The sequence below is a fragment of the Ammodytes marinus genome, assembly GCF_949987685.1.
Source record: "Ammodytes marinus genome assembly, chromosome: 6".
NCBI classification, from domain to species: Eukaryota; Metazoa; Chordata; class Actinopteri; order Uranoscopiformes; family Ammodytidae; genus Ammodytes; species Ammodytes marinus.
In genome coordinates this window covers 14,689,887-14,706,013 of record NC_137235.1, presented here as the reverse complement: position 1 = coordinate 14,706,013, position 16,127 = coordinate 14,689,887, and the positions used below count along the sequence as shown (strand labels likewise).

At 43.1% G+C, this 16,127-nt stretch overlaps 1 protein-coding gene across 3 annotated transcripts in view; it reads right to left on the bottom strand.

Annotated features, from left to right (window-relative positions):
- slit2 (slit homolog 2) overlaps positions 1 to 16,127 on the bottom strand; it is a 90,414-nt gene that overhangs the window by 67,991 nt on the left and 6,296 nt on the right. For 2 of the 3 annotated variants that reach the window (XM_080029404.1, XM_080029405.1), the window contains exon 4: positions 11,942 to 12,013. The exons of the other annotated variant lie outside the window; for it this stretch is intronic. In XM_080029404.1, coding sequence (XP_079885530.1) covers positions 11,942 to 12,013 — 72 coding nt within the window. The remainder of the gene's footprint in view (positions 1 to 11,941; positions 12,014 to 16,127) is intronic. 3 annotated transcript variants of the gene reach the window in all.

The window sequence follows — 16,127 nt, the reverse complement described above, 5'->3', positions numbered from 1 at the left end:
GAAGGCACACACAAATGTAACTACAAATTGCAATTCGATAGCAAGGATAGATTATATGCTGAAGTAGCCTGACAGACAGAGCTTCACTGAAAGTCCCCCGTGGCTTAGACGAGACGCAGCACAGATGTGGGATAAATGTCACTTGTTATCCAGAAAAAAACTAATGTAATAAAATAATTAGACGACAGGATCTGGTCCAAGTAAGTTGAGAAAAACAAATTCAAATTCCTCTTTCTGAACTCATAAATGTGTGCGCCAGTGAGCTGTTGGCTCCTAATACCTGACCTCTGTACCAAGGGACAGGAAGAAACCTGCACACACACACACGCACACACACACACACACACACACACACACACACACACACACACACACACACACACACACACACACACACACACACACACACTCTTGATCTGAGTCTCCTCTTGTTTGGCCCTCACTCTCTCCACCAACGCTCCCTCCTCTGCGTTTCCACATATCTGCCAATAGTCCTTAATTGAATTTGTCTGAACGATGAGAAACTGTCTTTGTATTACTATGGCGCTTAACCTTGTAAAGATGTGCAAATAACAACACACACACACACACACACACACACACACACACACACACACGATGAGAATAGAGAGCACAAAGCCTTCTAAGCGTGTGAAATATTGAAGAGGGCCAGTGGGGGGAAAAGAAAATGCTGTTTTGTTTTTCTGAAAAAGTGAAGAGAGACAGAGAGACGAAACAGAGAGTGAGTGAGAGAGAGAGACGGAGAGAGCTTCAGGAGAACGATAAACCACAAAAGCTCTCTTTCGACTCGGCCCATTTAAAGGCAACACACTTCCAAGAGAGCGAGACTGAAGGGAAGAAAAAAGAGAAAAGGGGGCACGGAGAGGAAGCACATGTTATTACTAGACCGAGAAACAGACAGATGAAGTGTGAGGACGACAGAGTGATATGATATGATCAGAGTCCTAACTTGTCTTTGCATAGTTTAGCTGATCACCCTTTCAGATAGAAATCTGTTTTATCCGACATTACCCAATCCCCCTGGCATCCTGTGCGTGTGTGTGTGTGTGTGTGTGTGTGTGTGTGTGTGTGTGTGTGTGTGTGTGTGTGATGTGCTTGTGTGTGTTTGTGTGAGCACGCACGTGTGTGTGTTCTCCTGACACTTGTTGAGAGGTCAGAGTTCTTAAGAGCAGCCGTCCAATTACGGGGGCATGGTGCTACCGTAGAGATGATAGAAAACTGTAATTGGATAATGACACATCGGGGTTGGAACCTGTCATTAGACACTGGCGGGGACGCGCACACATAGACACTTTGGTTGTGTGCACACGCACACACAGGTCGGGTACCAACCTGTGATTACAAAACTTGCTGATCTATCACCAGCCTGCAGCTACAGAGGCACACTGTCACACTTACTTTCTCTTTCTCTCATCATCTTTTACCTGCTCTGACTCTACACTGACATTTATATCATGCATTGATGAGTTTTTGATTTGGAATTCATTCTACAAATTTTAGAGGGAATTTAAAACAGTCAATTCACTTAAAGTGACAGAGGCTGTGTTGTGGATTGGCTTCTGGCGCGAGTCCTCACATTATGTAAACACAGTGCGTTTTAATGAGCCTGGGTCACTGTGGTCAGTTGAAAACACACTCAGCTTTTTAACGAAATAGTGTGAGAGGCTCTAAACTTGTGAGGAACATCTCTGGGAGGAATCACTGGTCAGCTCCCAGTTCCCTCTCTTGTGATGCTATACTGCATCATTACCCTGGATGAGGGTCTTGCATAAGCCTCTCCAAACCAATGTGTCGGGAAGGGGTGTGAAGGGGGAGTGTAGGGGAGGAGGGGGAGTGCAGGCAAGAAAGAGTATGAGAAGGGAACGACTGAAGAGAAAGGTGCTGGAAAGAGAAAGGGAAGATAATAGAGGAGCGGGGAGAGAGAGAGAGAGAGAAAATTGTGGCGCAAACCGGCGGGAGAGGTAGAGAGGGAGGGCGGAAAGGTTCTCTTTTGTGGTGGTTGGCGAGTGACAGGGGTGCCAATAGAGTGGCCAGCGATGACGGTCCCGCTGGAGAATGCCGGCTATGCCAGTGGAGTGGCACTAATGGAGCTAGAGAGGGGATGCAGTTGCCTGCCCCGGAGGAGGGATATTGTGCAACTGGACAAGGCTGCTTGACACAGAGCCAAGATGGAGGATTAGAGGGGAGGGAGGGAGGCACCCAGGGCAGAGAAAGACAGCCATGTTAGGTCTGCTGACTGATTGACATAAACTAAAACTTTTCTCTTTTTTACCATTTGACTGGCGAGACTCTGTGAGTGCTCAAAGTTTCGAGTTTTTGTTCTAGTTTCTGAAAGAGCAGACACACAAGAGCAGCTTGAGTGTCTGCTCAAAATGTAGTGTTCCCCTTCAGTAGCTTCTCAAGGTTGTCAAACCCAAGGAGCGGAGAGTATAATATATTCAGCATCATCATGTTTCAGCTCCCTTCTTGGGGCTGTATGATGTTTACAGAGAGCAACATTTTTAAACCAAAGACAGTAGAAGACTTTTGTTTTCAATGTCTTCTACAAAATTCAGCCACACTTCTTAAAGCCACTACGAGTAACATGGCACGTTGGCGGCCCCTTTGGACGCCTGTCGTGAAGCTGTTTTCTAGCTCGTGCCGGGTGTGCAAGATTAAAATGATCAGGAAGCAATATAGTGCATGTCCGTGTGTTGAAAGTGTGAGGGCACCGGACTCTTTTCGGCTCCGTGAGAGTGGTTAGTGACACAGCATCAACTAATGCCAGTCAGTGCTACACACACCTGATTACAATGAGTTGATGCAGTGTCACCTCTCACGGAGCTGAAAGATTACGTGTCCTCACAGAAAGTGAATGAACAAGAGACGGCAGTTAGTATGGATCACGATGAGGTAATGTGTTTATGTTGTTGTAAATAATGACTATTTCAGATGAATAATGGTCATCTGATGATGCTGGTGAGGCAAAGTAAACTTTGTTTTAGTAGGCTACCGCTCAGTCATTTAGGAGTAAACACTGCAGTCGTGAAATTGTGTATACGTTGGCAACCTTGGCAACGCCCTCCCGCCCGCCTATATCTCCCTTTTAGCTTTTCTTCATTGCATTTTCTTTTTTTCCTTTGATGGTTCAGCCCCGTTACCAGTCATTATGACGACAAATAACTGTCTCAAAAAAGGCTCCTGCTCCCCTTCCCTCACCTGGAGGGATAGGCTTGTCAAATCGTGTTGCAGCGTTACCCTGAAATCTGCGACCAATACGGATATGTGACCAGAGCCTGCATGCGTGAACCGAAAATCGGACTGGGTGTGCGACCAGACCAAAAGCAGTAATAAAAACTATATAAAAACGTCTTTCTTTGCACTGATGGTCTCGTTTGCTGTTAAAGGTAATTTATGATTATGAGAGGAAACATGAAGCTGTTTAAAAGATATTTAAATGTTACTCGGAGCTGCTTTAACAAATAATAACTAATTCTTACTGAAATAGTTCTTATTAAGTCCACAGAACTAATGTTTGAATGATGGTTTCAACAATGTTTGGCTACAAAGTGTGAGTTTGTAATGGCTGGCCCGCCTGTTAAGGGGTTAATATCCCTCACAATTTGCCTTCTTGCAACCCTAACCCCCTCCCCCCTACACACACACTCGTCTACATGATTGCACACAGCAAACAGGGGGCAATATTGCTGAGCAGCTGCGATCGGTTTGAGTAGAGGAGCGTTGCATGATGAATTGTCCTGATTACTCCATAATCCCTCCCATACTTCACTGGCCTGGCAGACTCATTCATCAATACAGGGCCTGGATCCATATACCTGCAGATGCCACGCAGAGACAAACTGCCGCAGAGGGTGGAAGGAAGGGAAGACAAAGAGTGCAGGGTAGAAATCTACATCCTTGCTGGTTCTCGCCAGCGTTAACATGATGTTATTAAGTAAAAGACTGCGGCTGAAGAGACTGACATGAGGAGAGGGAGTAGACTTTAAAAAGGAGGAAGTGAAAAGGATGCAGGAGGGTGCAGGTTTATTTAGAAGCTCTGTTGGGAGGTATAACCGCACACGGTGACCCTTAATCACACACAAGCAAGGAGCAGGGAAATGCTTTGATGATCTAAAAGACCTCACACACACACACACACACACACACACACACACACGGATTCACATACACTCTGCTATCGTAACTACCTGCTTCCAGGCAGGTAAGCTCTTCCTGGCATTGGATAGGTATGTGCCCCCCCCCCCCCCCCCCCCCGTTTCAATAATCCACACTCGGGTTACGCACGTAAACACACACACACACACACACACACCTGGGCACTTCTTTCTGACAGACATGCTGGCTCCAGGCTTCAGGCTACCTGCCATCTACAGTAAGTACTGACATACCTCGTCTCTTTTTCACATGACTCTCCCCTCTCTATCTCCTCCTCCTCTCTTTACTTTCTCTATTCCTCACTTTCTACTCGCTGCTTTGCTTCTTTCTTTCCGTAGCCATCTCATAATGGAGACAACGCTATCTGTCTTCACCTCTGTAAATTCCCCGCTGCTCTTTTTTTCCACACCATTTAAGAGAGCAAACACATCTCTAATCTTTCCTTTAAAGACCCTTCATTCATTCAGTCAGTCTGTATCCTCCCCCCTCTTCCCTCTGTCTCTTCTCTTCCCTTTTTTTCAGGCGTTCATTCTGTGATGTGGCGGGCAAAGCAGCGCCGTCACTGCTGGCATATCCATTATCCTGGATATCTCATCGGCTGACACTGACCCTATCTGACCTTTCACCTGCGAGCTCTGAACTTTGACATTCACACACCCTGGGCGACAGGTGATTAATTGAGCATCACTCAATTACCAAATTAAGGATTTAAGGGGATATAGTTTTTAGTTTTTTTAATTTTTAAAACTGAAAAGAGTTTTTCTTTTTTTTTTACTTACGGTAAAACAGTTTGGTTTAACTCACATTCACTTCAGACAGAGGTGTTTTATTAATGTGTGGTGGCCAAAACTTAAAAGACTTATTTTGTAAATTACAAGAACAATTGTCAAGTTATTTACCGTCCTTTTACCAAATAATCTCAGTCACTTAGTTTTAATTGAGTAACAGAATGTGTTAGTACAAACAATTTAAGTAGAAGAACTTGCAGCAAAGAATAAAAGGACAGCCAAGTGTATGTGAGTAAATTGCGTTTTTCTCTCTGCTATTTTATGTGAAACTGTTTCCAGCTAAAACAAATCAATCAATAAATCAGTAAAAAACAAAAAGCGCACACACAACCACACAGACACACACACACACACACACACACACACACACACACACACACACACACACACACACACACACACACACAAACACATGCACACACAAACACACACTTTCTGGGCACCATTCAGAAAACAAGTTAGCTCTAGCCGTGGTTAAAAGTCAAGAAGGGCGTTTCATATCTTTACATTCTGTCTGTATAAGATAATCTTTTGTACTGGTGCCCTCTGAATAATGTCAGTTGGGTTTTGGCAAGCCCTCTCCGAAAATCACTTCAGAATGAATTACAGCATTGTGTTGGGATCTGAATGGCCAAATCACCTCTTAGGAATGAGTGGCCTTGAGCAATGCAGATAGGCAGTCATGTGATTCATATGATGGCAAGCAAGTGAGTCACCGACACTCAACACCTCGACACACTGTTGTCACTACTGGTTCCCACTCAAGGGGATTCATCATTTGCACACAGATGACATGGAACATTTCTGAAAACACATAAACTCAACCACCAGAAGAAAAAAAAACTATTCGCATTTAGCTGTTTGGCTGGATGTCTGATCTGTGTGATCCAAGAGTCCTCATTTCAAAACATTTCTTGGACAATATGTCTTTGTGTATGCTGAACAGATCTGAAAGGAGCTATTTTCTTGTATGTGTGCGCACACTGTTGTGCATGTGAGTGTGTGTGTGTGTGTGTGTGTGTGTGTGTGTGTGTGTGTGTGTGTGTGTGTGTGTGCGTGTTTGTGTGTGAGAGAGAGTTTTTATATCTGTTAAAGTTCATTCAGAGAAACAGGAGGGGGCAGGAAATATTGCTGAATGGTAAAGTGGTGTGTTTGTGCCAGTGTACGTCAATGTTTGTTAGAGAGAGAGAGAGAGAGAGAGAGAGAGAGAGAGAGAGAGAGAGAGAGAGAGAGAGAGAAACAGACAGGGAGAGGGGAAGGGAGAGAGAGAGAGAGGCCCATCCACAGACGCCTCGGGCTGCAAAGGCTTAACTTCATTTCCTTGGACAGACATAATGGCAGATATTTGCATATCCTATGTACACAAAGGCAGCGGCCAAATACCTTCTCATCCAAAACACCGGGACTAACCTTGCTACCAGAAGATTCTGATCTTTTTGAAAGGCAGCAACCCAAACTTCAACAGAGACTGCAACAACCAGAAGCATTTGTTTAGTTGATGTAACTGTTTTCCCCATCACAAAAACAGTGTGGCCTTGATATGAATGATGCAGATCAGTTTCAAAGATAACAGTGTATCACTTCATTATTATAGATGAGAGAGAATGAAGCTCACCTTGTTCTACTAGCATAGCTGACATAGAAGATCAATATTCCAGCAAGATTTAGTCGCCACAGTATTGACACTGACTTTATCATGAAAGGGACATGTTTTCACCTTTGGCTTATGTGTGATACACTATTGTTAAACCCAGTCTCCTCTTGATTACGTTTGTATAAAGCCACTATGCATTTCTAAAGGAACTTACTCCAAAAGGGATTTGCAATCAGTGTGTCTGCTGAGTTGAAAAATTGTTCAGGACAACATCTTTGTTGACGACATGTTTTATTTGTTTTACTGCAGTAGCTGCTCTGGCAATACCTGCTGATAGATAAGAGAAATGCCGTATTCTTGTTTAAACATTGAGCCAGGCAACAGTTGATTGGAGTACAATAAAGGGTGTGTTGACTTCAATAACAATGAGCCGATCTTACTCATCCTTCGCTAACCTTTATAACAGTGCTTCTGTTGCCTGAACCTAAACCACACGCGGGCCTCATAATATGAACCCCATCTGTCCATGCTACCTTTCTTTGACATGTTTGCAGTACAAAAACATGGGCCTTTATTCGATTAAAAAAAACTGAACATGATCCTTTGGCAGCAGTCCTGTTTCCCTTGAAAGGCTTTACTTGGAACCATACTTGGTCCACAATCAGGAGACGTGCATGTGTCTGTTAGTCATGGTACACAAAGAAATTACATTAAAATAAAAGTTAGGATGACATCCTACAATGGCTGCTCAGTTAAACATCGGGTCTATGTGATTGTGTGTTTTCTGTTCTATGGGATAACGTCCCCAATGAACACGCTTGCCTCACACTAAATTGAATCCAAACACTACAATTGTTTGATCTCATAGGAAACTACAGTCTCCCTGCAAATGTCTTGAGATGAAACAGCTGTTGCAAGTTTAATGTGTCATGATTTTTTGTAAATGAGAGGGGAGGAGATTTCCCCCCTTTCCTGGCTTCAATATATCACGTCGTGCTTAGATCTCGTGACTGGTAAATTCTTCACCTCTGACCTCTGAGGGACCCAGAGGTCGCTGTCACGCTTGCAAGTAAAACGCCCAACACTCTCTGTCTTAATTAAAAAGCATTATTTACTCGGAGAAAATTTCGTTTTCTCTACCTCTGACCTTCTGTCTTCCTTTCCCTTTCTCCTCCCCGTCCTCCTCCCCCTGTGGTAGTTAACCATCAACACGCTGGGAAAGCCCACAACTTCTAGAAGACGCCCGCACTCTTGTGACGCCTTGTGCAAAGCCTGTCGTCTCGGCCGAGGTGGTACCAGTGTGTGTGTGTGTGTGTGTGTGTTCAGCAGGGTTAAGCTCTCACAGAAGACAAAGCCACAACCTCCGAGGCTGCTAAGCAACAATGCTGCCCGCTAAAGCCTCATCAGGGCACCGTTTAGCAGAGGATTAGGGACTATTACACACATATAAACACACCCACACACACACACACACACACGCACACACACACACACACACACACACACACACACACACACACACACACACACACACACACACACACACACACACACACACACACACACACACCAACATCCTATCCTTATCAACTCATTAATCCAAACCCTATACCACTTTAACCCAGGTTAAAAAGGTGTGTGTGTGTGTGTGCGTGTGTGTGTGTGTGTGAGTGTGTGTGTGTGTGTGTGTGTGTGTGTGTGTGTGTGTATGCGTGTGTGCGTGTGTATGAGAGAGAAACCTACTCGTTTAACTGACAATCAAATTGTCCATCATGACTCTCTTTCTCAGCGTGACGATGATGAAAGACTAACTTTCTTTCAGTTTCTTTTCCGCTCTGTCACTCTTCATCTCTCATTTATTCTACGCTCAAGCACATGAAGCCAAAGTTTGATCTAAAACAACAAAGAAATACACAGTGCTAAAGTAACTTTGTGCAACTTTTGACATTTGCAGCAGCAAAACAACCCCCACACATACAGTAATAACACTGCCCCAGTCTGGCCGCATGCTCAAGCACAACCAGACTTTTCAGCTGTGGAAGCAGTGACCCATTCTCTTATCACCCCGTCACCCCATCCCTTCATCAACCCCTCTTTCATCTCTCCCTCTTTCATCTCACTTCTGTCCAGCAAAGAGGGAAGAGAGAGAGACAGATAGTGGGAGAAAGAGCTGGCACATTGAAAGAGAGAGGAGAGGAAATGCCACATACGTATATGTTTTTTTTTGTTAACCTCTTCGCAGAATGCAAAGGAAATCAAGGGTTTGCATGAGGCGTGAACAACATGTAAAACAACAAATGAAAGGAAAAGTAAATGAGACGGAAAGTGAAATGTATAAAAACAGAAATTACTGTTATACACTGAAACATAAACACATGAATAGATGTAAGAACATTAATTAAAACAAGATACTGATTCAAAACTGTTTCAACAAAAACTGAACTAAAACATTTATTGTCCTGCATTAGATTTAATAAAGTGCATCTCATAAAATGGCGTGTATGGAGCTGTCTGACGTCACTCCCCTGTTCTTCCATTCACTACTCCCTATTTAATACACACTACATTATTATTATTATTATTATTATGTCATGAGTCATGACTAGCAGGTGTTGAGTTGCTCAACATTACGTTTCACAACAATAAACTGTTAAACATTGCATTTTTAAGGTTGGGGAAAGTAGTAAATGCCATGGACAAATATTTTTGAGGGGACTATATAGTGCATACATTTCATACTCACAATTTGATTGCTAAAACAAAATGGCTCAGGGTAACCTGTAGTCAATAACATAGAAAGGAGTGTTTTCTACATGTGGTGGACTTTATTTGGTTTGCACAATTTCTTGTTTAGTTTAGGGCCAAAATACATTTCTGCTGAAACTCTCAGTTCTTATAAATCAAAGCTAAATACTTTTCTCTTTGCCTTCTAACCTGTCACTTTTATGTGCTTGTTTTTATTTTCTTTCAATGCATTTTCTTTTAATTTTTAACAATGTATTTTCGCCTTTTGTTTTTATTATCTGCTAAATGCGAATTAAATATTTGAATATATCTTAATTTTTTTATATGCTGTATTTGAATGCCTCTGTAAAGAACTTTGAATTGCCTTGTGTCTGAATTGTGCTATATTAATAAACTTGCCTTTCCATATATCACACTGGCATTCTCGTCAAATGAAATAAACTAATATATAGTGGTTTTAAACACTGACTCAAAGTCCAAATAGTTTTGACTTTTTCAAAAAACATTCCTCAATCTAAATAGGTTTTAGTTCCATACACCTGTCAACAATTGTCATGCAGGTTGCAAATTCAGATCTCTTGGTTCTGCAGTAAAAGTGTGTCACACTTACTGGGTTGAAATAAGATTGAGCTCTCAAAGTCCTAAACCATGGTGCTGAGCAGAGGTTAAACAAAGTAAGTACTCTCACACACAAGCAGATTTTCCAAGAGGCAAAAAAAAAGTGAAAACAGAATTTTTATAATGGCAGGTTGAGCAAGTGTTCATTTATAGAAGTACTGTCGCAAGAACCAAAGTTGGTCCAGTTTGCGCATACCATCTGACCACTAGAACTTCACAAGATTCCACTACAGAGGTTCTCAGGGGTTTCTTGTTGTGTTTTCTAAAAATACAAATACACTGTAGGGGGTGTAGACTTAGACATAAGATGTAATATTGACCAAACAGCCCTAAATACTATTGGCTTAGCCTCAGTGGTCATTGTGAATTCTGAATGACTTCCATACGTCTGACAAATCTGCTTGTAGCTCTGTGGCTGCAAATGGCGCCAGGTTGGCAAACCTATTTTTTCATTCTCATTAGGCAATTTTTGGTTTATTCTGTTTCTTTCTTTATCCACGGCAAATGTTATATTACATTATATCTCAGTGGGGGGAATAAAAACTATTATAATGCAACCGCATGAATGCTGTTGTGCTGAATGAAGTGTGCTTGTTCAGGGAAGATGTGCAGCGAACAAGCAACCTTCTACTGCACGTAAACCTGGACATCTGAGGCTTACACACATGCACACACACACACAGACACACACACACACACACACACACACACACACACACACACACACACACACACACACACACACACACACAGACACAGACACAGACACAGGCACACACACACACACACACAGACACACACACACACACACACACACACACACACACACACACACACACACACACACAAACACACACACACACACACACACACACACACACACACACACACACACACACACACACACACACAAACACACACGCAAATACACACACACAGATTGTCTGTAACAGTTAAGCAGAGAGCAGTATACCAGAGTTGTATTTATACCTCGGCCCACACGCTGAGCAATATGCCAACTCTTGGCCTTGATAAACTCACAGACACACAAACACAAACTCACAGACAGACGCACATGCAGACACACACCCTCAGACACGACGGGTCAAGCCCAGCCAACCACGGTAGTGTCCGCAGAACATAAACAACTTGCACACACTCTCTCTGAATCATCTGCGCAGTTCAATATTGTTTTAGATAAATATATTCAGCCGCACATATAAATATATGCAACCATAATTATTCCCCTTGACCACAAACGACCATGACGGGAAGTTAGTTCCCACAGTTTCAGCAGCGTCGCACCAGCCCATCCCTGCAGGACTGAAAATCCACAACTGGGTTTACAGCGCAGAAGATCGGGCTGTGAGTGAAGGGCGGAAGGCGCCTGACGACAGCAAACAGCGGTTCACCGGTTTGAATGCAACCGGGAGCATTTATGTTCTGTAACTGAAACAATGTTCTGCCTGTTAAATGCAAAACGTAACTTCAGAGGAAAAACCTGTTCCCATATATCACGTTGCACACACACGCACACACACACACACACACACACACACACACACACACACACACACACACACACACACACACACACACACACACACACACACACCTCTTTCCCAGTGGGCAGCAGCTGTTTGAGTGCTAATCCCCATTAGCTACTGCACTGGCTTCTATGGAGAGGGCCATGTAAAATATCTCACTCCTTCATACGAATGAAACACCACGGCTGCGTCACAAAGGTAAGCAGATATTTTTCCTCTCTGCTTTAAAATGTCTGTAACATATTTCCCCATGTCATTTTAAGTCAAAGTCAATACCTTGAACGTAACTTGTGATGATGCAGACACAAACACACCATCGCGTGCACCATACAATCCCTCACAACAAGAGTGATCTCAGGCCTTCTCCCTCTCTTCTCTCGTTGAACAAAATAACAACACGAGAAAATGAACAATATTTTCAGTCAACAATGCAGTGCCATTGAGTGATGGGTAGAAAAAAGAGAAGCACTTACAGTCTGTAAAGCTTTGTCGTTCCCAGGAAAAGCAGCTCGGGGAAGACGGCCAGATTATTCCGATTCAGGCGCCTGGAAAAACACAGCATAAATTAGGGAATTAACTCAACCCAGTCCCATCCAGACAGTGTGGGTGAAGTGGTTGCATGTGTGCATAATTAGCTTTTTTGAAGTAGGATTTTTTGTTTTTTCTTGTCTTCATATTAAATGATATGTTGTTTTGATTTTGATGCAATTTAGCACGGTTAGAGGAAGCATGAAACAATAAGGAGATTGATGGATGGATGGTCAGATACACACAAAAAATAAGCAACTCCGGGTTACCCCTGATTTAAGGAGCACAACATGGCTGCCAGACAAACAGTGAAGACGAGAAGGATGAAGGGGAAGGCAGGGGGAGGAAGACCAGAGAAGGGGTTCTGATGAAGGGGTGATGGTGGGAGGGGGGTGGGGGTCTTTTTTTGCCACAAAGGCGGAGGAGAGGAGATGATGTGGGAAAAACAAACAGGCAGTCTGGCCGGACTACCGAATGTGTGAAAAGGACCCCACTGAGTAAACAAGGCCCTCACAGGGGAAGAACTCACAACAACCCGTCATCACACACACACACACACACACACACACACACACACACACACACACACACACACACAAACAGAGGAGTTGAGAGAACTCGGGTGAGTTTAATAATCTGGGTACGATCATTTAACCCTGGTTGAGTGGAGTGAAGAGGCTTGTGTGTGTGTGTGTGTGTGTGTGTGTGTGTGTGTGTGTAGTTGTGCCTTAATGTGAATCAGAGGAGAGTGAGGCAACTGAGTGACACAAAGAGAGACAGGCTGCTGAAACAGTTTAACCCTGACACACACAGACACACACACACACACACACACACACACACACACACACACACACACACACACACACATTGACAGCCCAAGCGACGGATGCTGTGCTGGCTGCTACTGGAGGAGAATAAAGAGAGGGAAGGGGAAAACGAGATGAAGGCAGAATGAAGAAAGAGTGACTTCAAGCAAATAAGAAAAGTGCAATTCCCCTTACTAACAATACATGGGTCACACACACAAACAACACATATTTATCCCAGAAATACCACAGACATTACTCAAACATAACATGTTCTCCAAAGATGTCAGCAACCCCTTTCAAAACGTCTTCCACTTAAACAGTCATCTTTCACCTATTTCTGCCTCAAATGTAATAATTTGATGTGGACTCTCCCTAAATAACGTCACCCCCATTTGTGTTCAACTGCACAAATACATGAACGTGCCAGTGCAGTGCCCATGTCCATGCACACACAATCACACAGAACAGTTACATCAGAGGCCACTTCATTATTTAACGTCCCGCAGAAATGATGTTTCTAAATTATTCACTCGTCTTCCGTTAACGGTGGCTGTGGCGGCTAAGAGCCCCACGTGGCCCCACTCCTCTAGCAGGGCCTGCCCAGCTATGAAAGCCCGTTAGTGGGCTAGACCTCCCCAGGGTGAGTGCATGGACTGGTGTTGGGAGGTGGGGATGAGAAAGGAGGACGGAGAAGAGTGGGTATGAGCTCATCCTTCTTAATATAGATGCAATGCTGTCAGACTATGAGACTGAGCAAATGAAGTAAAGACAGTGAAGGATCAAATAAGGTGTAGTGGGTTTAAAGGCACTTGAGTATTTCGCTCATAACACTGATTCATTCAACAACTTAATCATTGCACCTTAATCATTTTTAGGGTCTTCAATGAAACATGAAAAAGCGTGAATATTCATGGGTTTCTTTTTTTTTTTTTTTTTTTCTAAGATATTTTTTGGGGCATTTTTATGCTTTATTGATAGTGCAGAGAGACAGAGGTGAAATGGGGCGGAGAGGGGAGTGACATGCAGAGAACGACCGCGGGTGGGAATCGAACCCGGGTCTGCTGCTGGGCCCGGCCCGGGAGGGGGACGCCTTACCAACTGAGCTAAAGGCGCCCCCATTCATGGGTTTTATGAGTAAGCCTGGGCATGGTACGCTTCATTTGGCGCTTTCATTTTGTACATGCGTCATAAAGGACTCTCACATTGGAAGAGCTAGAACCAGAACATTTCTGATATTTTTCTCGATAAATGACGTACACTAACAATAGGCCAAATGTCCCAAAATGTTCATTTATAAACCTAAAAATAAAAAGCTGGCCTCATCATTGTCTTGAGTGTCCCCATGCATCCTCAGTCATTCACTCAGCTATGACACAGCTTGTGTATACCTTGGTTACAGTGAACTTAGGGTACGAATAATGGAAACATAATCAAACCAGAGCATAACTTAATTTGCGTTTCCACAGTGACAGCTTAATTGTGTGCATACAATGGTGGAAATTAAGAATGACGTTGCTGATTTAATTATTTTGGTTCAGTTCACATTTTTATGCAATAATGATGTAGTGTTTTTTTTTCTAACCTTAGCACTTGAAATAGTCTGTATGTTGTATTTTGTCTCCTCTGAGGGATAGAAAAACATAAAACAATAAAGAAGCTCCAAATCAGATGAAGTCATTAGAATTACATTCATTGTCAGAGAATATAATAATATTCTGACTCAAATAGTCCAGTCTTCTACAGTGGTTTGTTTCTGGACCTGAAGGAATAGATGCATGTGTGTGTGTGTGTGTGTGTGTGTGTGTGTGTGTGTGTGTGTGTGTGTGTGTGTGTGTGTGTGTGTGTGTGTGTGTGTGTGTGTGTGTGTGTTCGCCCACGCATGCACATAAACCCTTCCACAGTCATGTTTCATTAGTCAAAGTCTGTCTGGAAGTGAATGAACACTGAGTAGCCAGTAGTCTGAAGTGTGAGAGTCACTCCAACAAGCTAATGTCACTCTGCGGCGTGGTGATAATCCCCACAGTCATAAACAGATGCTAGAGGCCCACAAACACAGTAAACACACACACACATACACACACACACACACACACTCACATACTCTACAGTGTGCCAAATCTTTATCCATAACCACACAAACATACACGACAGAAAAACACAGACACACACACACACACACACACACACACACTCCTAACACCTCAGTAGTAGTAGTACTACGCTATGGCTGGAATGGGAAATAACAAACCACCAAATGTTTACTCCACAGACATAATACACATTTTACACTAACATTCTGTCACACACACATACACAGTGCTGTTGCCATAGTTATAGCCCAAACCTTGGGGACCTTTGTCTTTACTCCAAAAACCACTTCCAACTTGAAGTTACCCGTGTGTACACATGTACTCAGACATGTTCACAGCTGGTGCATCTGAAGTGAACCATCCAGTCCATCAAAGAAAGACTTAAAGTACTCGAATATGCTCTAATCTGATCTGTTATTCAAACACAAATGACAGATAACACTGCCCGCAGCAATGCAGATAATCCTCTCTGCAGAAATGAGAATTCCTTTGTCATCCCCCGGAAATCATATAACATTCCAAACTTTCTGAGCTTTTCCCTGAACCTTGGGCATTTTTTTTTTTACAGCTAACTGATGTTTACCAGCAAATATAACAAATGTTGGGCTGCTGCAGAGCACAGCAAAGACAGGCGAGGGGACCCGGGGGAAAATCTATCACCAATTACTTTTTCAGACAGAGCTGCTGCGGTGAAAAATGGCTTTTTTGTGTGTGTGTGTTCACAGTGCAGATCATTCCATCATCAAAATGTTAGCACTCGCAGGCTTTGGCCAATCATTTAGCACTAATCCAGAGCTTTTTCCTTGAAATCTATATCCCGCTATTGAAGATCACTGTCACAATGGTCATGTGCAAGTCAGATTGTCACAAATCACTTAGTTTGAGGTTAAATTATCTAGTTTTTAATCAGTGTTGGGTGACACATCTCGCTACCTGTAATCAGTTTTGCACTTTTTCATCGCTGTAAAAAATTATCTTTGGCAACATGAGCACTCAATGAGAGGCTAATTATCTGTGGCTTTATCTTACTGCTGTTCTCAGGAAATCATGTTCTCTATGCCTGTAATTACTTGCTTTGTTTCTCTCAGCATATCTGTGGCCGCTATCACCTTCAGATGGTTAGGGGGCTGTAAAGCAGTCACAATGAGTGGAGGATAAGAGGATCAGGAATTCCTCTCTTTCCTATTCTTCACCCACAGTAAGAATGTACGAAATTCCTATTTGCATGG